This window comes from Zalophus californianus, chromosome 6 (assembly GCF_009762305.2).
Source record: "Zalophus californianus isolate mZalCal1 chromosome 6, mZalCal1.pri.v2, whole genome shotgun sequence".
In the NCBI taxonomy this organism is placed as follows: Eukaryota; Metazoa; Chordata; class Mammalia; order Carnivora; family Otariidae; genus Zalophus; species Zalophus californianus.
In genome coordinates, this window is record NC_045600.1 from 21,613,939 (window position 1) to 21,632,609 (window position 18,671).

Here is an 18,671-nt window from a genome sequence, read left to right on the forward strand (position 1 = left end):
ATCTTTTATCCAAATAGCCAAGGCTAAAATACAAAGAACATCTGAAATTATTCCTTCTCTTCTCCATCTGCTTTGTCCCTGTCTATTTATAGATCTTGGTATTTCTTGAATTTGGCCCATCTTCTTTATTCTCACTATCCCAGTTTAGGCATGCTTTGTCTCATTTGTATTACCCTCTTAACTTATTCTGTTCCTCTGTGATCTGTCTTCTATACTGCTGCTACTAAAGGGCTACTAAAGGGATGCTTTCTAAGCCACAAACCATTCATGTTACTCTTGCTTGAAAGCTTTTGTTATATGTTATTGAGTTCTTACTACACATGAGGCATTTTGCTACACATTTTATGTTATCTCCTTTAGTTCTTAGAACTATGCTGTAAGAAGGGTACTAGTCTTATTTCCATTTGAATAAGGAAAAAAAAAAGACTGAAGAATAAAGAAATTGCCTAAGGTCATATTTGTGGGAAGTAACAGACCTGAATCCCTCTCCCCAAACCTGAGCTCTTAACTGCTATGCTGTACTGTTTGTAGCAAGTGGCAGGTGTTCTTCAAAGTGGAACATGTGAGGCAATCCCCTGGGTGTGAGAGGAGACTGTTCATAACATGATTTGCATTTTATACCTTATGTTTTAAGTATTTTAATTTTGCTAAACGTTTTGTTATATATGTATGTATGTGTACCTAGGTATATATTTATATATCCGTATTATTTTATATGTGTCTAGATTATGAAACTTATCAAACTGTTTCCACATTAAATATATGTTTCACAAATTATGTATTTGTATTTATACATGTATTCATATGTATTAATATCTCCATATTTTATATAATATATATTCCTATTACTTTGTATATACACTAATATATATATCCTGAAATGTATGCCTTATATATTAAGGTAGACCCTCTAGAGATAGGTTATTCGCACACATATGCATATTTATACCTATCTAAATATAAAATTTAAAATATATATTTGTAAAATGAATACATACTTTTACACATAAATATGCATATTTTCAGGTTGGAAACCTAGCAGGGCTGGGCAAAGTATGGCCCAAGGGGCAAATCCAAACTTCTGTAAATAAGTTTTACTGGAATATAGCTATTCCCATTCATTTATTCACTGTCTAGGTTACTTTTGCAATACAGGGGCAGAGTTGAGTAGTTGTGACAGAGATCATAAGCCTAAAATATTTACTCTCTGACCCTTTACAGAAAATGTTTGCTAATCCTCATCTGTAGGATAATTTCTAAGCTCCCTAGCAATGTGTAAACACCCTGCTGACCCTCCCTCTTCCTTCCCTCTTATTGGTAGCCATGTGGAAGTACTGTGTGCAGCTACCTGAATATTAAATCTAGTATTGTACCTCTGTGCTTTATGTCTCTTCCTTTCTCTGAGTTATCACCCCAACTCCCCATCTCTTTTGCTTGGTGAGAGTCTATATTCATTCTTTAACTTAGTTTCTGTTTCTTCCCACCTGAGTTTTTCATCAGGATAGAGTTAATCACTCTATCCTTTGTGCTATTTCTGTATGATAACTGTATCTGTAAAATATCTGTATAGTGTCTGTCATTGCCTTCATCATGCTATTAAAATGCCTGTGTATCTTCTTCCATCCATGTACATCCAAGATGTACAATTTTGAACACTTTGATATCTCTTAAGTTCAGATGTGTCTTATGAATGATGTATAAATTTAATTTGCTAGTATCCTTCCTTTCCTTTCCTGGAAAGGAAACTACCAGAAAGACAGTTAAATTGGTAATATATGTTCCAATTTTTGGCATCTTAGACTCAAGGAAGTATTTTATATGTCTTGTTTCTATTCTTGGAGTTTAAGGTAATTGAGAAAATGTTTTTGTGTTATTTATGTTTGAAGAAGGTGGCAATAGTGTCCTGTGCATCACAGACCAAGTATGTTGAATTAAATACTAAATCTGTCTATATTGTTTAATTTGTTTAATTATTTAAATTATTTAATTGTTTAATTAATATTGATATAATTTCAGGTGGTAGTCTCCAGAATTAGTAAGTTAGTTAGTGATCATACACAGAGATTTAACAGTATCATTTGTTTATTTTGCAAGAAAGAATTATTTTGTGTGTCAACTTCAGTAACTTTCAGCTAACGTATAACTCAGTTGAAAATTCTTTCAGTATTTCTGTGTTAGAGTTTGGAGGTAGAGATGTAAGGAAAGTTAAAAAAATATGTAGGATTTCCCTGAGTTCAGTTGTACTAGAAATCTGATAACATTTCAAGTTTTAGTATCAAAATGGAATAATATTGGATAACACATCAGTGTATATATTTTAGAATACTGAGTGAGACCTGAAACAATAGTCTGGCAAATTCTGAAAAGTCTATTGAGTGTTAATAGTGGGTTATGTTAGCTGGAATATTAGAACATCAAGGCTTTGTACTATTTGAAAGTACATTCTCCTGTGAATAAAGAACAACTGTCAAGCCTTACATTTTCTCTTTCAAGGGGTTGAGCAGGAAAAAGAGAATCTGGAGAAGCAGATGTCAGATTTGAGGGTGCAGCTGAACTTCAGTGCAATGGCATCTGAGTTAGAGGAAGCGAAGCGGTGCATGGAGCGAAAAGACAAGGAGAAAGCACAGTTTGCAGCACATATAGAGGTGACTTTGCTATTTTTAAGTTGTATTCAAAGGACTTTAGTTTTGTTTCAGAGAATTGCTTAATGAAGTTTTAATAGAAATTTTGTAGTATTTTATGAACTCTAGTTTGAGTATACGTAATGTAAAGTTATGTAGATGACTACTTTAATTATACATAGAAATGTCAATGGATTCATTTCTCTTTCATCTGGACCTTAAAGCCAGGAACCTGTTAAACTTGAAAACATTTTTGTTATAGTGGCAATTGAACCCGCCCTTCAGAGAGGTGGGGCCTTTCTTTGAAGGAATGGTGAGTTACCATTTATTTTGAGGTGAAACTGGCAGAAGGCACAGCAAAAAAAGGTACCATAAAAATTTTTAAATCTCTCACTCCTCTACATGAGGCAGAATTGGGGTAATTATCCAAAAATATTAAAAATCAAAAGAAAGAACTTCATAAAAAGGAAATGTCTTAATTCTAATATAATTATATAAATTATATCAAACATGGATGACAGATTTGGAAATAGATGTGTATCAGTCCTTTTCTATATCTGTTTTTATTAGTGAAGTTGTATTCTAATTGTAATAAGGTGCCACATTTGAAGAATTTTCTAAATTATAATGAAAGGTAGAAAATTGGTGTTAAAGATACCTAACTTTATATAATCCAAAGGAAATATTTAATGTTACTGCAGTCTGAGTTCCTCTTTCATCTTGTCAGTGCATCAGTGGAAAATGCAGAGTCCATCGTCTCTCATGGTTCATCTACCCCTCCGATTTCTCTCCCTTCATTCTTCCCCTCCTGATATTTTCTTTTTTTTTTTTTTAACATATATTGTATTATTTGTTTCAGAGGTCCAGATCTGTGATTTAACAAGATTTATATTCTTTTTATAATGTCCTGTTTTCTGCTAGAATTAACTATCTTATGATCTAATTTCTTAACATATTAATAACAAATGTTTTAAAGTTGATTTCTGTCAACTCCAATATCTGAACAGTCTATATGCCTATTACTATTTCTCACTTATATCTTGTTTTTTAGTGCATCAGTGGAAAATGTATTTTAGATTTGGATCAAGATTCAGATTTGTAAAGATAATGAAATATTGACATACTTTTTATAGAGCCCTCTACATGTATAATAAATACTCATCAGAAATATTATCAGAGCAATTGTAATTGTAGGACTTCTAAAGTTTGCTTCATGGTTATTAATTATTTTAGCCCTTGATCCTGCTGACGAAAGTGCTGAGATATTATTTTGCCAAAGTTAAGTATTAAAAATTAGAAAAAGCTATGTTAATAAATATCAAAGTAGAAAATCACTTTGCTAAGCTGTTTATAACCACATATTGGTCTGTCCTCTCTCTTCCTTTCCATTGTTTCACTTCATTTAACACTTGCAGAATCAATCAATGAAAAAAAAACCTCACATTCCTAGGCATTTAAAAAATTATAATAACCTAATAATGCTCTTGTTCAAAGAGCCTGGCTTTCCCCTTGTCCTAACAATAGTTCTTTTACATTTTCACCTGGGTTAGGGAAAGAGTTGGCATTCTCTTGGGTTAGTTTGGATTGGTTGTATGGATTTGGATGTGAAAGACAGGTGGACAGAGAGGTTGAACATTTACTCACATATCAAATGCTTAATGACTGTCTATTGCATGCCAGGCATTATTCTAGGTGGTGGTGACATGACAAAGAACAAAAGCCAGGCAGATTTCCCTGTCTCTGTGTGCATGACATTCTAAAATTGATGCAGAAAGTTCTTTGAATTTGTCTCAAGTCTAACTCAAATTCCTTTTGGAGGATGAAAGATTTTTTTCCCAGTTGCCATTAAAAAGGTATTACAAAAAGACATTGTTTATTCTGGAAGAAATTCCCATTAACCATTTTTATTTCCCCCCAACTTTATTTTTAACAATAAAATAATTAATTAAATTTTATGTCCATTGTTTTAGATTTTGTGACACTTTTGATTATGGCTTACTTTCATTCCTTGTGAAGGCCCTTTGAATATCTCCAAGCTGTTCTCTAAATGACATCTAGCGTAGACTTTGTGATGGTATTGGTCATGGATCACTTGATGTGACTTCCGTTGGGTATTTGATTGAAATTTAATTGAAAAGCATTTAGTTTCTGCTTTAATTTTCAAAAATATTTGGTGTTGGGGTCACCTGGGTAGCTGTCAGTTAAGCGTCGACTCTTGGTTTAGGCTCGGGTCATGATCTCAGGGTCGTGAGATCAAGCCCTACATTGGGCTCCATGCTGGGCATGGAGCCTGCTTAAGATTCTCTCCCTCTGCCCTACTTGCACTTGCTCTGTCTCTTTAAAAAAAAAAATTGGTGTTGCCTTAGACATTCTATAATGAAGTTTAATCTTCTTTAGTTGCTTTTTAGAAACCAAATATAAATAAATAAACATGCACAAAATGTGACTAATTGGTCAGGCCCTAAAACATTTGCCATAATACTCTTTCTTGTGGTTTGTTCAATCACTAGTCTCTTTCTCTTTAATCTAACTTCCTAACACCTTTCCTACAAAACCTTATACCCAGTCTTGTCAACTCATTTTTTCTTCTTTTTAAATATGGAAAGCTTCACGAATTTGTGTGTCATCCTTGCGCAGGGGCCATGCTAATCTTCTCTGTATCGTTCCAATTTTAGTATATGTGCTGCCGAAGAGAGCACTCAACTCATTTTTTCTTAAACTTTCCTACTCATTTCCATTTTTTTGTCTTTGTTCCCGTTGTTCACTGTTCCTATAAGGTCCTCTTTTTGTGGAAATCCTAAGCCTTTTCATTCCTGAAGCCTTCTTCGGCTATAGCTTCTACAAGTAATAATCCTTTCTTCTATACCCCATCCTTTTACTCACATCACTAATATTCTTATGGCACCTTTCTCACACTGCCTTAAAGTATATAGGTATATGTCTTTAAAATTTCAAAATGAATTGAAATGAAGGAGATAGGGGACTGCAGAAGAAAGCTGCCCTGTCACTAAGACAAATCTGACCTCGATGTCCTTACCTTGGTGAAGACCTCGTGTTTCAGTCTTGTCCTCACATCTGGAAACTTGAATTTTCTGTGTCCTAGAATTAATGTGGCCCAGGAGACATTCATACTAACAATGAAACCCATCAGAGAACAGTATATAAAAGAGTGCCAGCTCATTGATGTACCCTGTGGGGCTCTATATGGATATTTAAACACTGTTGTATGCAGAGCACCAGTCACCCAATTTTCTATACCTAGGTTTTAGAAAGGTGAATTAGTAACCAAGAAGTTGCTTGGTGAACACAGTCAGAGAATACTGATGTGTAAAGGACTGTTTGTTCCTGGCTATGGTAAGGCTCTCCCACCCTCTACCTCTCTTTAACAGAGTCCTTGTAACCAGGGATCTGTTTATTTCACCAGATTCTGTTTTTATTTTTGGAGTGTGTTGAACTGACTTCTTTTGTCTTTCTAACAATCTTCTCTGCTTCCACTCTGATGCTCAACCTTCTGTTTGCATTCTCTTTTGATATGTTGCTATGCACAGATTTTGCTCTGGGCCATTTAACAGTATGCAATGATGTTGTAATTCAAACTTGTGGCATTCTGGAAGCCACTTATGAATTAAATACGTATATCCCTCTTCAAATCATAAATGAGTATGCGCCAAGAACCAGGTCTTATCTCTGTATTTCTTTGTGCCCCTGATAGTGTCTTACCTATATTAGTATTTGTTGACTGAAATAGTGAATTGTAGAACACTTTTATGGTTATTTTTCAAAGCTAACATTTGTTGTCTGGTCATTCTTTAAAAGCACATTAATTTCTGGGAGAGTTGTCGGTCAGTATTCAAGGGGACCTTTGCTCTTTCTCAGGTTTTGTTGATCCAGAGGATATATTTTAAGCAGTTGTTTTACACTGGAGAAAAACAGTGAAAATAGCTTGTAAAAAACCAGAATGAAAGCTGAATTTGAGTTTGCATAATTTACCTTTCAAATTGTACCTAAAACCCTAAATCTGTATATGCATAGAAAATACTAAGTACATTTTTTTTCTTCTTCTAAACTTGAGTTGAACCTCATTAACCTTGATAGGCTATTTGTATTCATAAGAATTCCAAGTATCCTTGATCAATGATTCCCCCTGATTTAATCTCAGCCTCCATCTTCCATCAACTTACTTTTCTTGAAGAAAAAAATTTGACTTTTAAATTCAATGAGGAACTTCAAAGAAAGAAAAAAAAAACACAAGGTGCTTTACATAATTTAGATTGAATGTTGAAAGTGATAATTGAGTGACAACTGACATGATTATTCATTAGCGGAAACTTGGAACTGTAATGCCATAATTTACTTTTAAAAAAGAGGGTAGTGGAAAACAGAAATGATAATCAATAATAACTTTTCTTTTTGATGATTAGTACATTAGGAACAGAAGGAAGGTTGTTCCTTTTAACATGCTTTTAAGATAAACTCTTTAGATTCTTGCGTTTCTTATATATAAAGCTGGCTACTTTGCTACGTAATAATGCCCCCTTCAATTCAATGCTACTTTAAAGCCCTTCTTAGAGACCTACATTGTCCTAATTTTCTATTGTTTTTTTATCTTAATAATTTCTTCCTTATCCAACTGCTTGTTGTAAAATAAGGTACTGAGTACTAAGTAATTTTAATACAGAGATTTTAAAAACAAATATTGGCAGCAAAACTTTATAGACAGGCTAAAATTGTCAAACCTAGTGCAGATGAGGTCTGCCTCTGTTATTAACCACATTAACTGACACTGAAGCATATTGCTAAGTCCACAAATGCTCTATTCTCCAAGTTCTTCATGAAGCTGACTACTGGCAGAGATGCCCTACAAGTAAAAACTCCAAAACCAAGTGAACTTTTACACTTTGAAGATGATTTAGTTTAATTCTCAAATCTTTCATCTATGGAAAAATCGGAGTTGTGAAGAAAGGCAGCTCTTCTGTTTTCTGTAACTCAGAGTTGCATAATATTTCTATCAAGCCAGAAAGTAGAAGTGGACCAAATATTTTAAATTTTCCTTTGAGACATCACCAATATTTAATATTTAGTAGGGTCAGTGAAGAAATAATTTAGGAATAAAAGTGTCACCTTTCAAGTTCTTTATTTTCTGAAGTCATAACTTCTGCCTCATGTGTTTTATGTATAAGTTGAACGTGTAGGCCTTTGTGTATGTCTCTGTGATGTGTGTGTGTATGCATGCACATGTGTGTGGACACATGCATGAAGTTGGGGTGGGGGAGAGGGAGAAACTTATATTCCTCACATAACAGTGAAGTATTGATAATTTATGTTAATTATAGATAGATTTGATGTTAAAATCAATTATAAAGATAACATATACCTTTGGGAATAATTATTGAAGGACTTGGTATGGAAAAATAGGTGATATGTAACAAATGAGGTAATATTTTTTGCAGAATCTTAGCAATTGATAGTTGTTCATTTCTTGACCACTACAAATGCTATTAAAGGGATATAGAGTAGACTTTATAATAAGCATATTTTAATTGTTCATGCATTATTCCCAAAGTCGTTATAGTTAACCTTTAGAGTGATTTTAATTTGATAGCATTATCATTTTAAGTGGAGACTTAAATTGTGTTTTAGAAGTTTGTTTTCAGGCAGCTTTCTACCAGGAGAAATGAGACTACACTCAGCCTTAAACAATGAAAACAGTGGGCCTGTTATACTCTTAAATGTTCGAATGGTATAAATTATCTTTGCAAAAAAACATTTTTAATAAGTAACACATGGCTAACATAAGCAAAGGTCAGTGTTAGCAATTTTTTCAAATGTATTAAACGCATTTAATTTCTAGTACTTTACTTGCATGAAGTATGAGTTTATGTGACACAGTACTTATTTGGGGGGAACCTATAATGGTATTAGGCTATAGTTTGCTCTTTCTTAGTGAAGATTAACAAATTAGGTAAACTTTTGGCAATTCTAATTAGAGAACAGTTTCTGCCTTTGTTAATGGTGGATTAGCTTGTTGCGGAACAGACTTCCTACTGAGAAAAACTAGAAAAACTGGGTAAGACATATATTTTTAAAAATATGTTTGAAGTTATCAGAGTTATCTGGGTATAAGGACAGGAGGAGTCATGTATTCTGTTGAGGAATGGAATGCAGAGTGATGGATTTGATACTTGGCACCACTTTTCCCCTGAAAAGTTTAAGTCACAAACTGAACAAAGCTTACAGTAGAATTTAGGCCCATTAAAGAAGAAGGACCCTGCTAATCATCCCACACTTTCAGTTGGGATACCCGAAGGGCTAAACCCTAGAGTCTGGGTAAGCTGGAAATGCACCAGCAGTCACAAAGACTGTAACATAGCTTTGAATCTGCTGTGATGTTATCTGCCCCTACCCTAACTGCCCATCTAAACAAAAGAAGATCTTTTGAGGAGGAAGGCATTATCATTCAGAGCCCTCATATTATTTCTATAATTTGTTACATAGTGTTTAGCATTTGATCAAAACTTAGCAGTCGTATCAAGAAATAAAACCTCATTACTAAAAAACAAGATATAAGTGAGAAATAGAAATAGGCATATAGACTGTTCAGATACTGGAGTTGACAGAAATCAACTTTAAAACATTTGTTATTAATATGTTAAGAAATTAGATCATAAGATAGTTGATTCTAGCAGAGAACAGGACATTATAAAAAGATTATAAATCTTGTTAAATCACAGATCTGGACCTCTGAAACAAATAATACAATATATGTTAAAAAAAAATAGCAGGAGGGGAGGAATGAAGGAGAAATCGGAGGGGGAGATGAACCATGAGAGACGATGGACTCTGAGAAACAAACTGAGGGTTCTAGAGGGGAGGGGGGTGGGGGGATGGGTTAGCCTGGTGATGGGTATTAAAGAGGGCACATATTGCATGGAGCCCTGGGTGTTATACATAAACAAGGAATCATGGAACACTACATCTAAAACTAATGATGTAATGTATGGTGATTAACATAACAATAAAAAATTAAAAAAATATATGTAAATCTGAGAACCAAAATATATAGTAACTGGAATTAAGAGCTGGATAGGTAGGTAGGGTTTAACCAAAATTAGATACATTTTTTTCTTACTCCTCTGAAGAACTTTATGAGGCTTCCATCCATATGTATGCTTAGGTTATATAATTTATTATGTGGTTTGGTTTCTGGTTTTTTGATCTGTTTTTCTATCTTCTAACTGGCAAAGAACCCCAATTTATTGTCTTTCATTCAGTAAATTTTGATTAAGAGTCTATTAGGTATCGAGTCTAGTGGTAGAATCTGGGGGTACACAAATGAAAAGAACATTCATTGCCCTCTGTAAAGTCACAATCATTGAACTCACATTTAGCACTGAAGTTTCACTTCACTAGGAAAGACAGGCCCCCTTCAATATGGATGGGCAGAATCATAGTGAGATTTAAAATGAGGAACAAGGGTATGGGGAGTCTGAACCTTAGGAGGTGGGCGTGAGGAGTACCCACCCTTACCGTACCAAGAGGGCCCCCATCCTCCGAGGACAGAACAATAAATGTAAAAGCAAAGAGTCATCAGAAGACAAAAAGCAGAGGAAATACCTTCAAATAGAAATTGGTAATTGGTGATTGAAAATCTGAACAATGGTTTTATAGTTTTACAGGCTTATTATGCCACATCCAGTTATATTTGTTTGTTCCCTCTAGGATACAGGAAACTGGGAAACACTCAAATGGGGGTTTAATGTAGGGAGGCAAGAAACTATCTTGACAGCTGCCCTCCTGGGCTTCATGGAGAAACAATGCTGTCATTGAGACTCTTTAGATTGCAAAGATAAGAAAACTTGAGCCATTGCCATTTTGGGTTTAGCATTAGTTCATTGGTACAGTCATCTGTGACCATGGTGGTGGAGTCACTGGACTCTCTTGGCACTCTTTTTTTGTATGTGTGGATTTGAATTACTATTGAGTATCAGTTGCTTTCAACCTGAAAAACTTCCTCGAATATTTCTTGTAAGGCTTGTTTACTAGCAACACATTTTCTCATTTTTTGTTTATCTGAGAATGTCTTTATTGTACCTCATTTTTTTTTTTTTTAAGATTTTATTTATTTGACAGAGAGAGACAGCGAGAGAGGGAACACAGTAGGGGGAGCAGGAGAGGGAGAAACAGGTTTCCTGCTGAGCAGGGAGCCCGATGTGGGACTCCATCCCAGCACCCTGGGATCATGACCTGAGCCGAAGGCAGACGCTTAACGACTGAGCCACCCAGGCACCCCTCTTACACCTCATTTTAAAAAGATAATTTTGCTGGATATAAGATTTTAGTTGAATGTCTTTTAGCACTTTGAATACACCAGCCCACTGGTTTTTGTTCTTCCTTGTTTCTCATGATAAGTTTTGATCCTATTGCATTCCTCATTCATGATGAGCCACTTTTCTTTTGCTGCTTTCGAGATTTTCTCATTGTCTTTGCCTTCAGTGTTTGACTCTGATATGTTTGGGTGAGGGTTCCTTGTATTTATCCTACCTGTTCATCAAGCTTCTTGGATATATAGCTTCATGTTTTTCTTCAAATTTGGGAAGTTTTAGCCATTATTTTATATTTTTTGTTTCTTTTTCTCCATTACATCTAGTATTCTATTGCATATATGTTAGTATTCCACATTTCTTTGAGGCTTTGTTCATTTTTATTCATTTTTATTCTTTTTTCTGTCTCTTCTTTAGATGGCATAATCTCCCTTGATTTATCTTTAAGTTTTTGGATTCTGGGGGCACCTGGGTGACTCAGTTGGTTAAGCATCCAACTCTTGATTTCAGCTCAGGTCATGATCTCAGGGTTGTGAGATTGAGCCATGTGTAGGGCTCCATGCTCAGCAGGGAGTCTGCTTGAGATTCTCTCTCCCTCTGCTCCTCCCCCTTGCATGTGCTTGTCCACTCAATCTCTCTCTCTCAAATAATAAATAAATCTTTAAAAAAAAGTTTTTGGATTTTTAAAATTTTTTTATTTTTTTATTTTTTTATTTTTTTTGCCAGCTCAAATCTATTGAACCTTTCAAGTGAATTTTTCACTAAATTTACTGGACTTTCCAATTTCAGAATTTCCATTTTAAAAAATAATTTCTGTCTTTTTACTGCTATTCTCATTGTCATTGTACACACCCTTAATGTAAAAAAAAATAGTTTCCTTTAGCTCTTCGAACACACTTAGAGTAGCTTTTAAAAAAATCTTTGTTAAGTTCAACATCTGGTCCCCCTCAAAGGTAGTTTCAGTTGTCTTTTTTTTCTTTGAATAGGTCACACTTTTAAAATTTCTTTTCATGTCTACAGATTTTTGTTGAAATTGGACATTTTATAAAATGTATTTAGTCTGGATACTAACTCTCCACCTTCTGGGGTTTGCTGTTATTTACTTTTTTATTAGTTTAGCAAATTGACTGGAGTAGTTCAGTGAAACTCATTTTCCCTGCAGTGTGCAGTTTCTGATGTTACTTCTCAGAGGGTACAGCCTTGAATATGTGCAGAGTCTCCATGACCACCAGGGATGATTGTGGTTTTCGCTGGGCTCTCTTTGATGCTCTAGTTCCCTGATCTCCCCATTAAACTTCTGTCTAGTCTGACTCTGTTGATATCCACCTAGCTTTTATCCTCTCCATTAGTTGCTAGCTGATTGCTTTTTCTTTTTCTTTTCTCTTTTTTCTTTTTGACAGTGCCCTGGGATATAAATTGTACCACAGTCTGATTCAATTAAAGTTGGGCCTCTTTGTAAGAATATGGTGTTGACAGTCTTTGGGAGTGTTTTCTGATTCCAAGAGTGTGCTTCTTAGCTGTCTTTATTGTTTTTGATATTATCCTTAGACAGTAATTTATGTTCTGTTACAAATAAAGTCAGTCCCCTTAGTCAAAACTGTCGGATTCTCTGTTTATATAACTTCCCTTTTCCTCTCATAGAACCTCTGCATCACAGTACTGTAGCTGAGTTCAGGGACTGTAGCCCACTTCCCTCTGGGGTGAAACCCCAGCTTTTCAGGTGTGGTGCTGGGTGGGGCTGGTAGTCCCTGATCTCTCAGCTGGCCCTTTCTGTGTGGAACCTTCACTGTATGAGAGAACTGGGGCAGGAACAATCTAAGTCTATGATGCCTTCTGCCCTTTGAGTGAGGGTGGGAGGGCTGGTTGGGAAAAGGGAGCCTCAGTCCTTTGGCTGTGTCTATTTAGAATAGAGCTCACACATTCATCTGGGGGATGATGGCGCCTCTATGGGTCTTTGATTCTAAATGGAGTGTGTTATAAAATTACTAATCTACTTTATATGTTAATAAGTGAAGGATGCATATAGTAATCTCTAGGGTAGCTACTAAGAGTAATAGGTATATAACTAATAACAGAGGAAGAAAGTGAAACAGTTAAAAGAATTACTTCAAGGGGTGCCTGGGTGGCTCAGTCATTAAGCGTCTGCCTTCAGCTCAGGTCATGATCCCAGAGTCCTGGGATCGAGCCCTATATCAGGCTCCCTGCTCAGTGGGAAGCCTGCTTCTCCCTCTCCCACTCCCCCTGCCTGTGTTCCCTCTCTCGCTATCTCTCTCTGTCAAATAAAATTAGAAAAAAGAATTACTTCCAGGGGCACCTGGCTGGCTCATTCAGTAGGACATATGACTCTTGATCTCAGGGTCGTGAGTTCAAGCTCCACATTTGGCATAGAGCTTACTTAAAAAAACAAACAAACAAAAAAACTTCCAAAAAAAGTCTTACTTGACTTACTGTGTACTTACTATGTACTTACTATGTACTGTGACTTCCAACACTGGATAAACAAAGATTTTTTACTAGGACACCAAAAGCATGAATCATAAATGAAACTAATTATAAATCGGACTTGAACAAAATTAAAAATTTCTTCCTTATACTTGGCTGCATTAGGAAAATGAAAAGAACAAGCCACGCTGGGGGAAGATATTCACAGATCATATATGGAACAAAAGACTGGTATCATGTTTATATATCATTCCTATATATTTGGTTCATGATAGCAATGCCTGGTTGTTTTAACACTTGTAATCAGTATAAGAGAAAATCGTATTAGTGTCTCAAAGAAAGAGATAAAGCATTTATGAAAGTTCAACATCCATTAATTAGGGAAACTTTTAGTAAAAAGGAAGAGAGGGAAACTTCCTGATACTGAAGAGTATCTACTAAAAACCTATAGTGCACACTGTACTTAATAGTGAAATATTGATTGGAAATGAAGCAAACACTTTCCTTCTATTCACCAATGTAATAGGGCTAATCGTCCAGGCAGTAATTAAGGGAAAAAGAAAGCTATCTGTTTAAAGAAATTAATAATGCTGTCTTTATTTCCAATTGATATTTTAAAAAATCCAAACAGTCTATAAGTAAATTATTAACACTAACAAGTCAGGTTATGTATTTCAGTTAAGACAATAATTAAAACCAAATACCAAAATAAAATGAACTTTGGTCCGATCTAAACTAAAAACAAGCCACTGAATCATGTTCAGTCACATTGTTTCCACAAAACATATTGTCCTAAGTATTGATTTTTGAGAACAAATAGAATTTTTTTCCACTCTTAGGTAAAATTTATGCAGTTTATTTTTTTTAAAGAGTATATACATAATCAACATTAAGAACAGGAAAGAATCTCTATCTGTACATACAAAGGAGAAGAAAAATTATAAAGACTATCAAGTCATGTTGGTATGAATCAGTGGTTGCTCTAGATTAGCATTGTCCAGTAGCATTTTCAACAATGATGGAGATGTTTTATAGCTGTGCTGTTCAGTTTGTTAGCCATATGTACTTTTAGAGCACTTGAAATGAGATCAGTGTGACTGAGTTTTTAATTAATAATTTTACTTAAACATAGATGGAACTTAACAGGTGGGAATGTGATTGGATGGTATGAAATTGGATTAGGAGCCATGTCTTGAATTTCTATTGATACAGATAGCACACTGATTTTACTTTGCCTGAGTATGACATGGCTGTATGGTGGGCGCGTGGTAGTCTTGGATTTTATTGAGAGCTGATTAAAGAAACATCCCTCATAGCCAGCCCTTCCTAGAAAATCAACTGGAGTCAAGAAAGGGTTTATTATTTTTCTTTTTTTTTTTTTGTGGTAAAATATACAAATCATAAAATTACCATCTTAACCATTTTTAAATGTACAGTTTAGTGGTATTAAATAAATTCACACTGTTGTACAACCATCCATCCTCATCCCCACTGAAACTCTCTATCAAATAATAACTCCCACTCCCCGTCCTAAGAACCTCCCTCCCCCCAACTTTCTGGCAACCAGCATTATAACTATTACACTTTGTCTTTATGAGATTGACCACTCTGAGTACCTCATATAAGTGGAATCATACGGTATTTGTCTTTTTGTGCTTGGCTTACTTCACTTAACATAATGTCCTCAAAGTTCATCTGTGTCGTAGCATATTGTAGAATTTCCTTCCTTTTCAAGGCTGAATAATACTCCATTCTATGTATATACCACATTTTGCTTATCCATGCATCAGTTGATGGACACCTGGGTTCCTTCCACATTTTAGCTATTGTAATTAATGCTGTTATAAACATGAGTGTACAAATATCTCTTTGAGACCCTGCTTCCAATTATTGGGGTACATATCCAAAAGTAAATTACTAGATCACGAGGTAATTCTGTGTTTAATCTTTTGAAGAACCACCATACTTTTTTCCACAGTGGCTATACCATTTTATATTCCTACCAACAGTGCACAAAGGGTTCCAGTTTCTCCACATCCTCATCACTTGTTCTGCTTTTTTTTTCTGTTGTTGTTTGTTTGTTTTTTTTTAATAGTAGCCATCCTAATGGGTGTGAGGTGGTATCTCAAGATATCATTATTTTTGTTTGAAACAGTATTTACTTAAAGAAATAGGGCTCTTTTTATCTCATTTAGCCTCCTTAGCTTTGATTTCTCTCAAGAAATAAAAATTGAGAAATCAAGTAAAGTTCATTTCTCTCAAGTGCACAGTGCTATTGTATCATGTAAGATAATGTGTCTGATCTATGTGCTCTGTAATGATGTAGAGCAATAATATTAAGTGTTAGGTTACATTTAAGTTCTCCTCTTTGCTATATATAATGTAACTAGGGATGACATATTTCTTTAGTTGAACTATGAACTTCATCTTGGTCCTCTCAGGTGCCACATCAATACTGGTAAGACACAGGCGTCTGTCTTGTATTGATACCTGCTTTGTCCTATTGCATTTCATAACAAATGTGTTAGTCAGAGGCAGTTCCACCTCAATCAAAAGCAGTCCCAAATACCAATCTGCTTTGGTTTTATTCTATTTGTATTCAAATTTTCTTCTCCCAAAGTGCCTACTTTAAACATCAGAGTTGCAGAGTTACAATTATCAGTCTAATAGAGTGTGAGAAAAATGAAGAAAACACAAATATACTTGAGATATGTGTGCCAGGGTCAGAATTCCCCCAGTGTGTTGCTGGGGCCTAGATTTTAATTATGTGTCCCCTTGTGTAATAAGTTGAACATTCTGAAGAAATGTGTATTTAAAATGTTCCATGTAGTGAACATCATGGCTAATGAAACAGAAGTTAATATTTTATTTCTTCACAAAGAGATGAATGTATTTAATTAATTGAACATTATTTTCTGTACTTTGCTTAAGCTTAGTATCATGTTTCATTAAAAAGTACAAGGAAGCTGTAGTTGTATGAAGCAGATATGTTCTCATTGGATTTGTGGAGAAATAATTATTTTTAATCGCTGAGAAAGACCGAGGAACCTGTTATTTGGGATTAATGTCCTTTTATGTGTCTCTGCGTCATTTGGCAAAAAGAAAATGGTAATAGTATATGTAGACAAATTAGGATAGAAAAGACAGAAGGTTCTATTTGTAAAGGAAGAATTATTTGTGACATTGTTATTATAGTGGCCCCTGATATTTTATGTAGCTGATCCCTAACTAATAAAAGGGTTTGAATCAGTTATTAAAGCTTATTAATATATATTTTGCTTGAGTTAAGAAAAATTGACTCACAGATTTTAAGTATATATTCTACTTTCTACCAATCATGACTTTAAAAAGTTTTAAATAGTGAGATCCCAATGAGTGATGGCCTGGTTTAGCTTCCTGTAGCTATATTTCTGGGCTACCATACTTGTTTTGCTTGGTTTGAGTTCTTTTGTTCAGAGACTTCCCTTAGTTCTCCTGACTCTGGAAAATTGATTAGTTGTCCTCTCACTATCAGTTCATAAAACACCTAAATTATACAGAAATGAATGAGTTTATCAAGACATGCAAGAATATGTCAGGCTAATTTCCCAGTAGAGGTGAGTGGGGCATGGCTTAATTGAGAAGCTGAGAATTTCAGGTGAAATCCTATTAAATCTGTTCTTTTGTTTATACAGTAAAAGCAAAACTTTATAACATCAGTTAGGGGTTAGTGTGGGAAATGGAACTGCTCTAGGTATTTTATGCAATAGTTGTTTATAATAATACTGGCAGATGTGGCCTTGCTTAGGCTTCTAAGAAGGGATAGCGCAAAAGGGGATATTCACTGTTGAACAAAATAAGTTATATCTCTAAGACCTTGCTGGCCAGTAGCAAAAAGCCAAATTAGCAAGTATATTGTCTCTACCTCATTTCCACCTTCTAATTCTCTCTATATTGAGTTTAATTTGCCTCCCCCAACCTAGCTTAAGGGAGTCTGAACATTGAGTTTTGTAGCCTCTATGGAATAGGAGAGTATATTGGAAGGAGGTGGAGATGGGGGCTGACTGCTGTCGGTCAGGTCATAAACCACAGTGCCCTTAACCAGGTTTTCTTTTAGCTGAGAAACATGACTTGCCTTGTATTTTTCATAGCCCTTGAGGCTAGCCTTGTGTCCATAGTTGGCACTCTGAGAATGCTGGTTGAATTCATGTTAATCCTAATATCACATTTACAAATACCTATCCACACATTAGTAATGTTATATTCAATGTGTAGTTTTTTTTTTTTTTTAAAGATTTATTTATTTGAGAGAGTGAGAGAGCCAGTGAGCGTGGGGAGGAGCGGCAGAGGGAGAGAGTCTTAAGCAGACTCTGTGCTGACCATAGAGCCCAACATGGGGCTCAATCTCATGACCCTGAGATTGCTACCTGAGCCGAAACTAAGTCAGACACTTAACTGACTGCACCACCCAGGCACCACTCAATGTGTAGTTTCTTTGCAGGTTTTGGTTTTTAAAGCTTCCTGTCCATTTTAGGTTAGTTAAAACTAAATCATCTATACATGCAATTAACTGGTCATGTGGAACCTAAAATGTTCCAACATGTTGGAAGAGTTTAATTTCAATAAATACAAAAAATATAAATAAAAATTTAATTTTTTTTTTTCCTGTGCTTGCATCAGTCCTCTTTCTCACTGAGATATTTACGTCTCATTTTGGATATAATATCCATATTCAGTCAGTGTTTTCATCTTGTGTCTGCTTTAAGGAAGTTATATTTTGGGCTGTAATTAGTCTTATCTTTGTTCACAGAGTCAGTATTAAGATAATTAATTTAATTCTGTTTCGAATGGTGTTCTACTTGAGGCTTGTTTGTTACTTACCAACTTTAATGTCACCATTTTTGTCTTGATAAAGAATTGAGCTTTATATTTGCCTATACTTTAAATATCATTTTTGTTTCAATGTATCATTTTGATAAGGCAGTTGCTACTTTTCACTGAGCTCGGTTTCTAGAAACTGTATTGTAGAACAGATCATTCTCTTGTGGTTTGTGTTTATATGAGAAATTTTATAATTAAGAATGGTGCTTCCAACCAAGGAGACTTGGGAACCAGAACATTTATGCTTAAGATGAACTTGTCATCAATGCCAAGATATAAAAACTCTTAATCTTTATAATAATTAAAATTTAAATTTGTTTTTTTAATTTTTGATAAAGTGAGTATAATACAAACACATAAGTTGACAGTATACATGTTTAGTGTACTAAAATGTATGTGATGTGTGCGTCTGTGTATCTATGACTGT

At 34.9% G+C, this 18,671-nt stretch overlaps 1 protein-coding gene and 1 non-coding gene across 13 annotated transcripts in view; one reads left to right on the forward strand and one right to left on the reverse strand.

The window, feature by feature from the left end:
* The window catches only part of CEP128 (centrosomal protein 128), a 393,596-nt gene that overhangs the window by 88,647 nt on the left and 286,278 nt on the right, over positions 1-18,671 (forward strand). For all 12 annotated transcript variants that reach the window (XR_003516054.2, XR_003516053.2, XM_027572708.2 and 9 more), the window contains one exon: positions 2,494-2,645. Coding sequence is in view for 10 of the 12 variants with exons in the window: in XM_027572708.2 (XP_027428509.2) it covers positions 2,494-2,645 (152 nt within the window). In the remaining 2 variants the exon portion in view is untranslated. The remainder of the gene's footprint in view (positions 1-2,493; positions 2,646-18,671) is intronic.
* On the reverse strand, positions 5,214-5,320 carry LOC113910595. Its single transcript, XR_003516108.1, has one exon. It is a non-coding gene; the product is annotated as a U6 spliceosomal RNA (small nuclear RNA).